General features: G+C 38.6%; 2 protein-coding genes across 2 annotated transcripts; one reads left to right on the top strand and one right to left on the bottom strand.

Annotated features, from left to right (window-relative positions):
• The first annotated feature begins 6239 nt into the window (after window positions 1–6239).
• On the top strand, window positions 6240–7913 carry LOC123322308. The gene has a single exon (XM_044910251.1). It carries the CDS (start codon window positions 6240–6242, stop codon window positions 7911–7913), a length of 1674 nt encoding a protein of 557 aa, XP_044766186.1.
• A 463-nt stretch (window positions 7914–8376) lies between these two features.
• LOC123322309 lies at window positions 8377–9705 on the bottom strand. The gene has a single exon (XM_044910252.1). It carries the CDS (start codon window positions 9703–9705, stop codon window positions 8377–8379), a length of 1329 nt encoding a protein of 442 aa, XP_044766187.1.
• Window positions 9706–15861: the final 6156 nt, after the last annotated feature.

Genomic DNA, 15861 nt, shown 5'->3' on the forward strand with positions numbered 1-15861 from the left:
TCTTCTGTATAGCGCAGACAGCAGGCTATGCTGCTCGGACTTGTGGCGTCCCCTTTGTGCTGTCCTGTTTCGGCTGCCGGTTCCGACTACGGGGTGCTCTTGCGAGCTTTGAATCCCTATGCGACCGACAACCTGAACTCTCTCCTCGTCGATGTCCTCCTCGTCGATGTCCTCCTCGTCTAGAGGCGTAGCTTTTTGTGTGGCAGGCGCCCGCCTTCTTAGCGTTCTGCCGTTGGTGTCCCGCATGCTGTCACGTCCAGCACCAACTCCAGACGTGCCCTGACGATCCCCAGGCAGCGACTGTTTTCCGAGGCTTAGCTGATTTCTTTCCGACATCGGCTGAGAGTGACCGGGGTCCGCGGGATTGTCACACCTGTATACTACTAAGTAGTACCCCCGTGCGGGATTATTATTATTATTATTATTATTATTATTATTATGACTTTAGCCTTGCGGCTTTCACACTCCTCTCCAGAGGAAAATTCACTTATCCCAGATATCTCAGATATCAAAAGGATTAAGCTCTGTTGGAGCCCTTTCCAGGTTTTCGGGCTCGTGGTGGTGGTCGGGTCCGGGTCGCTCCTCCCCTCCCTGCTGTAGGTTGGATTCCTGCTCCACCCGCACTTCCTGTCGGAGCAGACGGTGTTCCTCTGCATTCCCCATGTACTTGCGTACAGTTCTCGCCGTTCCGAGCAGTACCGCTTTCTGCATGACTCTATAGATATTTTCGTCCAACTGAAGTTTCCTCAAGTTCTCTAGTAGTTTCTTCGGTATCAGGCCTGTAGATGAAATGACAATAGGGATGGTCTTGATATCTTTCAGCTTCCACTGTCTTCTGGTTTGTTCCTCGAGATCTCTGTATTTCGAAATTTTTTCAGTGTGCCTATCTAGAAGATTGGTATTATTTGGAATTGCCACGTCTATGAATAGTGCTCCTCTGTCCTCATCCTTATTGAGCAATATGAGGTCTGGTCTATTGTGGGTTATTTTTCGGTCTGTGAGAACCGTGCGATCCCAGTAGAGCTTGTGATGTTCGTTTTCCAGCACAGCATCCGGATGGTAATTGTAATAAGGCACCTTTTTCGGAGCTAGAAGTTGGTGTTTTAGTGCCAATTCTTGGTGAAGAATCTTGGCAACAGCATCATGTCTATTTTTGTACTCCGTGCCCGCGAACTTCTGACATCCGCCGGTGATGTGCTGGATAGTTTCATGTGTCGCACAGCCATAACGACAGCTATCGTCCGCCACTGAGGCATCCTTGGCGATGTACTTCATGTAATTTCTTGTTGGAATCACCTGATCCTGGATGGCGAGCATGAAGCCCTCTGTCTCAGGAAACAACCTTCCGGAAGTCAACCAGTAGTTCGACGCAGATATGTCGACGTAATCATGGTTGACCTCGTTCTGGTGCCTCCCATGCAAAGGTGTGCCAATCAGTTTCTGCATTTTACTTTCTGCAGAGTGTTCGACGGTTTCCAAGTGATCCTGTTGTAGCTTTAATGGTGTAGAACTATCAGCAACACAAACCACTCGATGGAGTTCTGACGAAGCTGCCTTGCTCAAGAAATATTCTCGAAGTCCTTCAATTTCCTGGGACATAAGGTTGGACAAATCAACAATTCCTCTACCCCCAAGATGTCGTGGCAGCTCTGTCCGTTCTATTGAGCTTTTGGGGTGATGTTTATTGTGTTTAGTCAGCATCGTCCTTATTTTTCTCTGTAAAGCTGCTAAATCGGTGGTCGTCCACGAGATAATACCAAATGAATAGCTAAGCGCCGAGCAAGCGTAGGTGTTAATCGCTTTTATCAGATTCTTGCTGTTAAGACCAGTTCTCATTATCCTCCTCAATCTTCGGGTGAACTCCTCCGTTAATTCTTTCTTCATCTGGGTCTGATTGATTTTTCTTGCCTGTTTTATGCCTAGATACTTGTATGTGTCTCCTTCCTTTAATGCTTCAATTTCTGCACCTTCCTTGAGTTTGAACGTACCATCTTCTATTTTCCCTCTCGTTATGTTAAGCAGTCGACATTTTTCTAGTCCAAACTTCATTTTGATGTCTTCCGAGAATCCTTCCACCATTTTCAGCATCAGTTGCATTTGTTTTTTGGTAGATGCGAAGAGTTTCAAGTCGTCCATGTAAAGAAGATGATTCAGTTTCATCATATTTCTACTGCCGTTTTTGATGGAAAATCCGTAGTCCGTAGAATTCAATCTATGAGACAAGGGATTCAGGGCCATGCAGAACCACAGAGGGCTCAGCGAGTCTCCTTGGAAAATTCCGCGTCTTATTGGAATAGGTCCTGTTGTAATGGAGCAATCTGCTGCTTTCATTTGAAGACTAGTACGCCAGGTTGACATGGCGTTTTTCAGGAACTTAACAATATTGGGATCCACCTTGTAAATCTTCAAGATCGTCAAGAGCCATTCGTGAGGTATAGAATCGAATGCTTTTTTGTAGTCTATGTACGCAGCGTAAAGATTCCTTCGCTTGGAGAACGCTTGATTGCAGATAACTGAATCTATTATTAGTTGTTCTTTGCACCCTCGGCTGTCTTTGGTGCATCCTTTCTGTTGCATGGCGATGATGTTATTCCTTTCGCAATGGTTGTAAATTCGGTTCGAAATGCACGATGTGATTAATTTGTACATCGTTGGAAGACATGTGATTGGTCGGTACTTGGATGGGTCTTCTGTATTCCTTTGGTCTTTAGGTAACAGGTATGTTGTGCCATGTGTAAGGAATACTGGCATTCTTTCAGGATTTTCAATGACATCATTTATTGCGGAGGTCAATTTGTCATGCATGATCCAAAGTTTCTTGATCCAGAAGTTCTGTAATCCATCAGGCCCAGGTGCTTTCCAGTTGTGCAGTCCTCTGATAGCTGATTTTACTTCTTCAATTGTGATCATGTCATGCTGCATCGGCTCATATTTTATAGCTTCAGATTTTTCATCTTCAATCCATCCGGTATTTCCATTGAACTGAGGTTTCGTTGATAATTGTTCGGTCCAGAATTGTTCAATGGCTTCCTTTGGTGGTAACTTTCCATTTTCTCCATTCAACGATGTGAGTGACCGGTAGAAAGATTCTTCGGACTTTTCGAATGAATTATTGTCTCTTTTCCGGCTATAATTGCTTTTATATCTCCTCAGGCGTTCTGCATACAGACTTAATTTTTGCTTCAGAGTGTCAAGGCAATGGTGTGCTGTAGCATTCTCTGTCTCTCGTTCGGTGTGTGTTCTGTTTCTATCGATGATTTCTTCGGCAGCTTTCACAACCTTCCTTCCGCGATTCCCGTTCAAGTACTCCGTCAGTCGTCCAATGTCTCTTCTTAGTCTTTCTGTTTTGTGTTGAAGACGTTTCTGCCATGCTGGCGCGTGTAATTTGTGTTATTATTATTATTATTATTATTCTTGGCCTGCGGTAGTTCTTTTGTATATCGTTCATATAAGAATGGCTGATGGAAGGGAAATAGCGGAATTGGCAATGGAGGAAAGGTATAAATATTTGGGCATTCAACAGACATATGAAATCAAACAAACTGAAAACAAGCAGAATGTCAAAACAGAGCTGATGACAAGAGTCCGAAAGATTTTGAAAACGCAGCTCTCAGCAAAAAAATAAAATCGAGGCACTAAATAACTGGGCCATACCTACCTTCACCTATTCATCTGGTATACTCACCTGGTCTAAGACGGACCTACAACAGATAGATGGGCACATAAGAACTACCCTCACCGAGCACGACATGCTTCATCCCAACTCAGCAAAGGAAAGGCTGTACTTACCACGCAAGCAGGGAGGTCTCGGTTTAGTCAGTGTAGAAGCAGCGTGTCTGCAAGAGGAAAAGAATATTGCACAATATTTCAACAACATAGACTTACCTGTACATCAATGGATAGCAGCACAGGAGGGCGCCACCGATGGGGGAAGAGAGGAGAACCGAGAGGGACCTGAAACAGAGAACTTTGCAACAAGACTGGAACGAAGCTGGCAGGCAAAAGCTTTGCATGGACGATTTCACGCTAGCCTACACCAACCCGAAGTAGATCTAATTCATTCCAGCACCTACCTTACACAGGGATACCTGTACCCCCAGACGGAGGGCACCCTGTTCGCGATCCAGGACCAGGTTGTGCCGACATGGACTTACAGCAAATACATCATGAAGCTTGCCATCGAGAACACAAGATGCAGATTGTGCCAATCTGTGGAAGAGACGGTGCAACATCTATCGTCAGCCTGCTCGGCAATCGCTGGAACAAAATATCTAGCCCGACATAACAGCATGGGAAAAGTGGTGCACCAGCTGCTGTGTCTGCAGTACCAACTGCTCCCGCACTTCACGCCATATCATCTTTACGCTCCTCAGCCGGTTATGGAGAATGAAAACTATAAGATATACTGGGATCTGACAGTGATCACCGACATAGGCGTGGGGCACAATAGACCTGATGTCGTAATCTGGAAAAAAGCGGAGAAACATGCAGTGATATTGGACTTCGCAGTGCCTTGGGACTCCAACCTGACAAAATCTTATGGAGAAAAAATACAGAAATATGAGGCACTGTCTCGACAAATGAGAGATATATGGAAGCTGAAAAGAGTGGATATATTGCCGCTGATAATGAGTAGGAATGGCCTTGTACACAAAAAAACGATCACGCACCTAAAAGAGCTGAACCTGCGAACTAATGCTATCACGTGGATGCAGAAGGCAGTAATATTGGGTACAGTGAGCATCATAAGGCAGGTTATTTTTCCGCATTAATGACACCAACACCAAGATAATAGAAGATCTCTTGGCTAGCGCCCGGGAAGCTTCGAAAAACTCCACGAAAGTGTGAATTTAAAAAAAAAAATATATATATATATATATATATATATATATATATATATATATATATATATATATATATATATATATATATATATATATATATATATATATATATATATATATATATATATATATATATATATATATATATATATATATATATAATTTTTTTTTCTCTCACCGCTCTGTTGCAGGGGACAAGCCACACTGCCGGGCTTTCGCCAAGGCAAATGCGGCCGCTAAGGACCTTGAAGGAACTTCCTAACTGTCCTCGCCGTGCCTAACAAGACCTGCTTCTGTGAGCTTGATATTACGTTGCGGTCTAAGCACAGTCTCTTGGTGGTCTCAGGCAAATGCTTCTCCACCAAACCGTTCACAGAGATCACTATTGGGAGAACGTTCACCGATTTCAGTTTGTGAATCTCACGCAGTTGGTAGGCCAGGTCGGAATATTTCGCGATCTTTTCAGAATAACCTCGGGCCAAATTTTCATCAGCAGGGACCGCAAAATCCAGCAGCAGACATGTTTCCTTTTGCTTGTCGAAGAGAGTAACGTCCGGCCTATTAAGCGCCACTCCTCTGTCAGTCACGAGAGTCGTGTCCCAGTATAGTTTGTAGCGCTGGTTCTCCAATAGCGCTCTTGGCTGGTATAGATGTTGTTCAGTCTCTGTCTTGAGCAATCCGAATTTTAGTGCGATCTGTTGATGATATATCTTCCCCATTGCGTCATGCCTGTCGAGGTAGTCTCGGGGAGCCAGAATCGAACATGATGAGGTAATGTGCTGAATGGACTCCGCAGCTTGTGAGTTCTTTCGGCATCTATCGGATGGAATGTCCTGCTTGGCGATATGCTTCATGTACATCTTAGTTGGTACCACCTGGTCTTGTATTGCCAAGAGTCTTCCCTCAGTTTCAGGAAAAAGGAACCCCGCACGCAGGTAAGTAAGAGACTCGATCTTATCTATTTCTTTACTTTTCAGATGACCTGGATATCTACCATGCAGGGCCTTGGCACTCCACTCTTCCATGCGACTTTCCATAGTACGCCTCGGAGCCTGCTTATCCGGATCAGATAGCCTCAACACGGATATTCCGTTGTCAGCTTCACGGACAGCTCTGAACACAGGTGAGTTGTTCTTCATAAAGTGCTCTCTCAAGTCATTCACGCACTTTGCGTGCAAGTCTTCCAAGTTCATCAACCCTCTTCCACCCTGGTTTCTTGGGAGATAAAGTCGCATATATATATATATATATATATATATATATATATATATATATATATATATATATATATATATATATATATATATATATATATATATATATATATATATATATATATATATATATATATATATATATATATATATATATATATATATATATATATATATATATATGCTTGTAAATACGAAAAATAACACCATCACTAGCAACGAGATAAATATCGAAAAAGGACTCTTTCAGGGAGACAGGCTCAGCACTCTATGGTTCTGCCTTGCCATCAACTTCCTCAGTGGACTATTGAACAACTCTGGATATGGGTACATCATAGACAAAACTAACAACACCAAAACATCACACCAGCTCTATGTTGATGACCTTAAACTCTATGCCGCTGATAAAGCCCAACTAACCAGAATGCTGAAAATTGTAACATCCTTCACTAATACGATCAGAATGACAATTGGAATCGATAAATGTGCCACACTGCATGTAGGAAGAGGAAAAATTGTAGAGGGAGACCAGGAGCTCATAAGAAATGAGGAAACTATCCAACCACTTGAACCCAAAGAAACATACAAATATTTGGGAATACAACAGGGGGTAGACATTGAAACTAGAATAGCGAAGAACACATTTCAGGACAAATTCTTTAGCAGACTACGGAAAATTCTGCAAAGCAAACTAAATGCAAAAGCTATGTTCACCTCAGTTAACTCCTGGGCAATGCCTGCTTTGACATACTCATTCGGCATTGTCAAATGGTCGAAAGAAGAACTCAAGACCATGGACATCAAAGTAAGAGCCCTACTAACAAAACATGGAATACATCATCCCCACGCTTCGGCAAACAGGCTGTACATTCCAAGAAAGGATGGAGGAAGGGGTCTTCAAAATATTGAGATCACACACCACACCACTATCTCAGAAATGAGAAGATACTTTCATGCAAAGACCAATAGCTTCATCAGGACAATCTGCAGGATTGATGAACACGTCACACCGCTGAACCTGGCTGCCCACACTCAACAGGCTCAGCAGGCTACAATGTCAGGTTTCGCTGAGGAATGGCATGGTAAGGCACTACACGGCAGATATCCGACCGCTCTGAAAAGGGAAAATGTAGACAGGGAGAGATCTGTTACTTACCTCAAGGCTGGATACCTCTTTCCGGAAACGGAAGGGAGATTGGCGGCCATACAGGATCAGGTGGTTCCCACTCGAGCATATCTGAAAAATATTGCAAAAAAGAATATGATAACTGACAAATGCAGGAAATGCTCACATGCAACCGAAACCATACAGCATGTGATGTCTTCTTGTCCGATACTTGCTCCTAGGGAATACACAGACCGTCATAATGCAATGGCCAAAGTATACCACCAAGAACTCGCACTGAAATATGGACTGATTAGAAAACCAAAAAAAGTTCATAAATACGCACCTAAAGAACTGTTGCAAAATGATGAGGTGAAGCTATATTGGGACTTTCCACTTGTCACAGATAGGCCAATCCCTCACAACAGACCTGACATCGTCATCTTCGAGAAAACCGGAAGAAAGGTTACCATAGTCGACATCACCATCCCAGCAGACGATAATGCGGAGAGAGCATACACTGAAAAAATATCAAAATATCACGATTTAGCATTTGAGCTCAAGAGAACACATAAACTTACCTACACAGCGATCCTTCCTCTCATAATAACAACTAATGGACTTGTAGAGAAACACCTAGCTGAAAATACAAGACGCCTGAGACTGGACGAGAGATTGATCAGTGATGCGCAGCGGGAGGTCATCTTATGGACGACGCGAATACTGCGTGGGTTCCTCACCAGTGCATAGGAATGCCTTGGTCGACTTGACCCGGCATGCCCGATGAAGAGCCGTACCCTATTATGGTGGACAAAAAAAAAAAAAAAAAAATATATATATATATATATATATATATTGATGTTCAGGGAATAGACTGATAATTGGTTTATTTAAACTCTTAATTCAATGCCTAGCTTTCAGAACTTTTTTATTCCTTCTTCAGGGCTTCTACAATAATAGTACAGGTTAGTTGACAACAAAAATATTATAGTACGACACTTACAGAATATGAATTTTACCATATGTACTCATTTAACATGGAAATTGTCGAAGATTAAAATAAAATGATAATTGATTATTGACTAGACCTCTTTTTCCTTTTTCTGGAGCGTTCATCATGGAAGTAACAATTTTAGGTTAGAATGACATGCAATGACAAATCAAACACGACAGACCCCCTGTGATCACAGAGTCTTCGTTCTTATTCTTCAGGTTACTTGGCAAGGGACATTAGATAGGTGTATATGTTACTCAGATTTTGAACATCAGATTTTTTGTTTACGGTGTTATTGTTGTTTTTTATGTGAATCATCTCTAAAATTAATCGTTTGTTATATTTTGAGCTTTTTTCTAAAATTCTTACATTATCCAGATCTATTTCATGTCTTTCTTCATGAGCGTGTTTTGTTAAGGCACATCTTGTGTTGTTTTTCTTGATATCACTCCTATGTAAACTTAATCTGCTCTTGAGCCATTGTGATGTCTGCCCAATATAGACGTCTTGACAATTCTTGCAACTTATCTCATACACAATGCCAGATTGAAACTGTTTTGGTGTGGTGTCCTTTAATCTAGAATACAGGGTGAACAAGGTTTTGGAATTATATGTGGCTATTTTCAGATCTTCCCCCTTAAAACAGTTCTTGATTCTACCAGAGAGGGTTTTTATGTTCATTATACTCCCATATTTTATCTCATCAATTTCATTGTTTTGTGATGGTACATTGACTTCTTCAACCTCATTCATTCTACTTGTGGCCGACTCAAAAAGTAGTTTTCTGAGCATACTCCTTGGATAACCATTTTCCACAAATATTTTGAAAAGCTTGTTACTATTTATCTGCCTGAAATCGGGATGGCAAATTCTATCTACCCTTGTTCTCATTCCTTTTATAGTATTTATTTTCGTCTTGATTGGGTGATCAGATAAGTAATGGATAAATTTGTCTGATGTTATGTCTTTTCTATACCAGTCTAATTTTATGGTGTTGTTTATTCGGCAGACCTTTGTGTCCAAAAATGGAACTGAGTGGTTTTCATCTTCTTCCTCTACAGTGAACTGGATGTGTTCATTAAAACTATTGCATGTGGTTTTGATGTTAGTGATTTCGTTAGCTGGAGCAATGAGTAGGAGATCATCTACGTACTTTTTTATAAGAAACAATTTAAATGGCAACTTGGCAACCGTGCCGTCCAGAAGATAATCCATCACATAAAGGGATATTATTGGACTCAGATCTGAGCCCATGGAACTTCCAAATATCTGCAGGTAAAATTTTCCTTGGAAGGAGAAATAACTGTTCTCCATCAGAAAGTTGAGGATATCCATAAAGAGTTGTTTAGGTATGTTCGTATATTCTTGGATCACATTCCATTTTTTACTTATTGCTTCGATTGCTAGTTCACTCTGGATGTTTCCGAACAAGTTGACCACATCCAACGATATGACAACGTGGTCAGGTGGTACCTCAAGATTGTTCACAAGATCAGCAAACTCAAAGGAATCCTTGATATAATATTCATTGTCTTTATCATACGCCATACTCAATATCTCTGCTACATACCCAGAAAGATAAAGAAAAGATGAGATAAAATATGGGAGTATAATGAACATAAAAACCCTCTCTGGTAGAATCAAGAACTGTTTTAAGGGGGAAGATCTGAAAATAGCCACATATAATTCCAAAACCTTGTTCACCCTGTATTCTAGATTAAAGGACACCACACCAAAACAGTTTCAATCTGGCATTGTGTATGAGATAAGTTGCAAGAATTGTCAAGACGTCTATATTGGGCAGACATCACAATGGCTCAAGAGCAGATTAAGTTTACATAGGAGTGATATCAAGAAAAACAACACAAGATGTGCCTTAACAAAACACGCTCATGAAGAAAGACATGAAATAGATCTGGATAATGTAAGAATTTTAGAAAAAAGCTCAAAATATAACAAACGATTAATTTTAGAGATGATTCACATAAAAAACAACAATAACACCGTAAACAAAAAATCTGATGTTCAAAATCTGAGTAACATATACACCTATCTAATGTCCCTTGCCAAGTAACCTGAAGAATAAGAACGAAGACTCTGTGATCACAGGGGGTCTGTCGTGTTTGATTTGTCATTGCATGTCATTCTAACCTAAAATTGTTACTTCCATGATGAACGCTCCAGAAAAAGGAAAAAGAGGTCTAGTCAATAATCAATTATCATTTTATTTTAATCTTCGACAATTTCCATGTTAAATGAGTACATATGGTAAAATTCATATTCTGTAAGTGTCGTACTATAATATTTTTGTTGTCAACTAACCTGTACTATTATTGTAGAAGCCCTGAAGAAGGAATAAAAAAGTTCTGAAAGCTAGGCATTGAATTAAGAGTTTAAATAAACCAATTATCAGTCTATTCCCTGAACATCAATATATACACATATAGTAAGACTGTGATTTTATCAGAAAATATATATATATATATATATATATATATATATATATATATATATATATATATATATATATATATATATATATATATATATATATATATATATATATATATATATATATATATATATATATATATATATATATATATATATATATATATATTCTTTTGATATAGAGCATTACAATCTTGAACAGCAAACAATAATTATAGCATGTGTATGAGATACAGTTTTAGCAGAGGTTAGCGTAACGGGGTACCATACGAATTGGTGTATGATACAAGAGCTTAGGGAAAAACCTCAGTAAAAAAACCCTTTCTCCCCGTGAGTGTAGTGGATTGTAATTGTTCACGAAATAAGCTGAAATATTCCATATTGAAAGGCATCTCGCACTGCAAAAATTGATTCTTTCTCCAACAAAAAGGAAAATCCAGAAAGTCTTCTCCAAGATACCAGAATCTTTTATCTGAAATAAAGAGAAAACAAAAGCAGAAAAACGTAAAATAATAAAATTAGATTCAATATGACCTAAAATTGACAACCCAATTCAAAAAAGATTCGGAAACTGCATGTATAGCTCTAAAACCATCCTGAAATTTATAAATCGGACAATGATTAACTAGATGATTTATGGTTTCTTCTGGTTCCCCGCATTCACAACTAGGGCTTTCAACTGAATTCCACCTGAAAAGCATGCTATTGCAGCGTCCGTGACCTGTTCTTATACGATTCAGAATACACCATATTTTCCTGGGAAGATCAAAACCAGGAACTCTATTCGAAGGATCAGTTACTAATTCTTTGTTGAAAATAGTGCACCTATTCCATTCAGACTGCCAAAGGTCTTTCTCCCTTATATTCGAATTAGGAAAAGAGTTGGACCAAAAAGGTTTACGCGACTTCAGTCTTGGAATGGTATTTTTGGGAATATAGGATAGAATTGGGAACGAGCCTGGATAGGATTGGAATTTTTTCCAGGAATTCATAACCGCAGTCTGTCTACGAATATGAGGCGGTAAAATGTTTGAAAGAACTGGTAACCATTGAATAGGTGAAGATCTAATAGTTCTAGTTATGGTTCTCATGGAAAGATTCAGTTGTGCATCAATTTTCTGCACATGAGCACTATTAATCCAAACGGGGCAACAATATTCAGCAGCCGAAAAAACCAAAGCTAGGGCTGCCGTTCGAAGAGTGGCTGCATCAGCACCCCATGAAGTGCCAGCTAGTTTATGGAGAATATTATTCCTGGTTTTTAACTTTAGACGCAAACTTTCCAAATGGGCTTTGAAATTCAGAGAGGAATCCAGCTTAACTCCTAGATATTTCGGATTGAAGTTATGTTCCAAAAAAGAATTACCGAAAACTACACTCAATTTTCAATATTTTTGATGATTATTCAAATGGAAACACGAAACCTTGGTTTTATTTGGGTTAGGACGCAAACGCCACTCGAAAAAGTAATTCCTCAAAATTTCTAAATCGGTAGATAAATTATTTTCTATGCATCTAAAATCAGAATGACGGAAAGCGAGGGCAATATCATCAGCGTAAATAAATTTCTCAGAAGAAGTCGTAGGGATATCACACAGATATAAATTGAAAAGAAGAGGTGCTAAAACTGATCCTTGTGGAAGACGGTTATTCAGAGTTTTGAAATTACTACTGTTATCATCTACAAAAACACGAAACCTTCTATCTGACAGCATATTTTCCAGTAAGCGAACCATCTTTCTACACTTCAGATTAAATTAAACCATCCTTCCATACCGTGTCATAAGCGGCCGATAAATCTACAAATGCTGCTCCTGTTTTCAATTTATCATTGAAACCTGTTTCAATGAAAGTGGTGAGGCTTAGAACCTGATCACAGCAATTTCTATTTTTCCTGAAACCCCCTTGACAATTTTGAAAAGCGTCTTCTAAAGTCGATTCAATCCTAAAAAGAATTAGCCTCTCTAAAATTTTAAAAGGAACACTCAATAAACTAATTGGTCGATAACTACTGGGATCAGAAGAATTCTTTCCACGTTTTAAGACTCCTATGACTTTCGCTTTTCGGAACTCGGCGGGAAAATTGCCAGTATTTAGAATATTATTATAAAAAGATAATAACCAAGACAATGCTCTTTTGCCTAAATGCTTGATGAATTCCGGATAAATTCCGTCGAAACCTGCAGCTTTTCGAGATTTAGAAGATTCGATAGCGGCTTTTAATTCATCCATATTGAATGGATTAGAGATAATATCCACGGCTGGAGTTGAGGTCCTAAAATTCTGTAGTTTATGCTTCATGTCTTTCATTTTTGATTTTGGAATTTCAACCGAATTAGAAACATCAATGAGGCGACGAGCAACGAGTTTAGGGTCGATCTTTGAAGATGACAATGCTAAAGGAGCAGCCTCACCTAGTTTCCTCAGAACAGCCCATGAGCTCCTACTAGAATGTGTGAAGTTCATGTTTGAAACTACACTACTCCATTTCTCCTTACGGCCGGAATTTATTGAATTCATAAGCCTTTTCCCTTTTTCTTGAGTTGGGAAATTTTGATAATCTCTATACAAATTTTCGATTTCATTTGACCAACCAGGAATATACTCGTGACGAAAACCTCTCGGAATGAATTTTTTAGCTGCAGCTTTCACAACACCTACAAATCTGGAGTAATTATCATAAGAAGGACGAAACCATCTTATGTCGCTATCAATTTTATTCGAAAATTGGTCCCATTGTGCCTTCTTGAAATTCCAACGTGGTTTATTCAGACAAGAAGCGGTATGAGGAACATTATCTAAGCTTAATAAAATGGGCCTATGTTGGCTACGTGGGGAATCACCTAGAATTTTACGACTTATTGAAGGAGGTTTAGAAGTATTATCACGGGAAACGAAACATAGATCCGGATTATAGCCCCTATTCCATCTCGCAGACTGAAAAGTGGGTTTGTCTTTACCGAGGGGTGAACCGGTCGTGAATTGTGGTGTACAAATTGCAGGAATTGTCATGAATTGAATTGAATTGCCAAGAATTATTGAGAATTGTCATGAATTGCCAGGAATTGCCAGGAATTGTGGGGAATTGTCAAGAATTGTTGTGAATTGCCAAGAATTGTGTGAATTGTCAGGAATTGTTGAGAATTGTCGTGAATTGTGGAGAATGGGCTATTTTTCTAAATTTCAAAATCTAAGAATTTTTATAACTCTTATACATATATAGAAATTTATTTTTTTAAAATTTTAACACATTGCATTCGGTCGGAAATTGTGATTTCAGAAGAGCTCTCTTATTGAACATGGATATGTTCTAAGGTATAGAATTCAGAAATTGGTGTCGAATTGACAAAAATTACTAGACTGTAGTAAGGGCATTCTACGTTACACGCTTTTATACAATCGAATGTTTATTAAGTTTCGAAGGGTGTATATCTGAATTTTGAAGCGAATCTCTTACGTGTTGGATAACTAATGGAAATGGGTTTCCATAAATAATTTGAATTCGATTTTGGAGTTTTAGGAAACTTGCCCATCGTCGTAAATTATAAAGAATTGTTCTGATCTATTAATTTCCGTGAATTGTTCGAAAATTCTCATGAATTGTCTGGAATTGTTATGAATTGCAATGCATTTTCTAATTGTTGGGCGATTCGCTGTCTTGCAATTCACAGGTGTCCAACTATTAGGACGCAGAAAGGGAGGTTTGCACATGTATATGGACATGTATATAGTCATATTCATGTAGACATGTATATAGTCGCATGCCGGCGCAATAGTGCAAACTCCGAGTTTAATTTCTGTATTCTGTGATTTGAATTAAAGTGATATAAGATTGAGCAGGTAAGAATTATACAACATCATTTTTTCATTATTTCTTATTGATACACAATAATTTCCTACGGGTGTGAAGCCAGGTTTCTTTCATCCACAGTTACATTTTGTCAACGCCGCGCTCTAAGGATAACTGTATTGTTCAGTATACAATTCTTACAGTTCTGAAAAAGATATTAATGCTCGTTTTAGGATTTGAGATTCTCTTGGAAAAAATAATGAGATATGGTGCAATCGGATATTATTCATACCTTGATTTATACCAATGAAAATCATCAAAGCTCATTGTCAGCCCGTACGGGGGGCCTGGAGGGATTCAAAGTTAAAAATTTCAAATTTTCTCGAGACATGTGCATTCTTGAGAACAGAGTAAATTGGTTCGATATAACATTTTACATCATGAACAGTCATCAAAACACATTAACCTGTGCAAGGACTATTCACCAACAATATTGGTGAATATTGGTCCCGATCTCTTTGCGTTCAATAGCAGGTACCTGAAACGATTCCTTTGGTTGAAACCGTTTTATTACTCTGTTGGGAATAACCCATTAAAATCATTGTTAAGAACGGGCGTTCTTTCTTCAATACATATCATATAATTTTGGTTATTTCAACCTCATTTTTAACACTTTTATAATTTCTGAGAAGATGTTAATTCGAAATGTCGGTCTATATCGGTATATCGATAATGTCAATTATATATTCACAGCTTCTTCCCTCTCAACTTGACAAAGATCATTCGGAGGTTCATCTAAGACTTGGAGACTCGCTTGGAGATGTCTCTCCAAGTCTAAAATAAAAATTATTTGAAACATTTGTTTAATGTTTCAAATAATATATAAATCATATATTTCGATTATACCATTTGTAATCAATAGAGCTTTAGTAATGTAATAATTAAGTGAAAGTTTTAGCGGCATGCAGACAGGAACTGAATTCTGAAAAAAGTTCCTGTCTGCATGCCGCTAAAACTTTCATTTCATTATATTTTCAGACACTAAACTATCATCGTAATAATTAAGGTTCGCGTTGAATGAATGGGCAAGTTTCCTAAAACTCCAAAATCGAATTTAAAATTATTTATGGAAACCCTTTTCCATTAGTTATCAAACACGTAAAAGATTCGCTTCAAAATTAAGATATTTCAGAAATATACCCTTCCAAACTTCGAGTGTGTAAAGGCTTGTGACGTAGAATGCCTTCACTAAAGTCAAGTAATTTTTGTTGATTAGACAACAGTGGAACTGATCAAGAAGATATAGAATTCTATATCCACACATTTCAAAAAATTGTTTCTGTAATCTGTGTCTATATATTCTTAAACGATAAAATTTTGTGTCATTGTTTGATATTTCTATGCACTGTTTGTGTTCCTTGTCAAATGTGATCACCAAACTTGATATTTATTAGGTCTATGAT

The sequence above is a fragment of the Coccinella septempunctata genome, chromosome X (genome assembly GCF_907165205.1).
Source record: "Coccinella septempunctata chromosome X, icCocSept1.1, whole genome shotgun sequence".
Taxonomy (NCBI): Eukaryota; Metazoa; Arthropoda; class Insecta; order Coleoptera; family Coccinellidae; genus Coccinella; species Coccinella septempunctata.

Coding starts and splice junctions, on each gene's coding strand:
- LOC123322308 (XM_044910251.1), top strand. CDS start 6,240: ATGCTTGTAAATACGAAAAATAACACCATCACTAGCAACGAGATAAAT.
- LOC123322309 (XM_044910252.1), bottom strand. CDS start 9,705: ATGGCGTATGATAAAGACAATGAATATTATATCAAGGATTCCTTTGAG.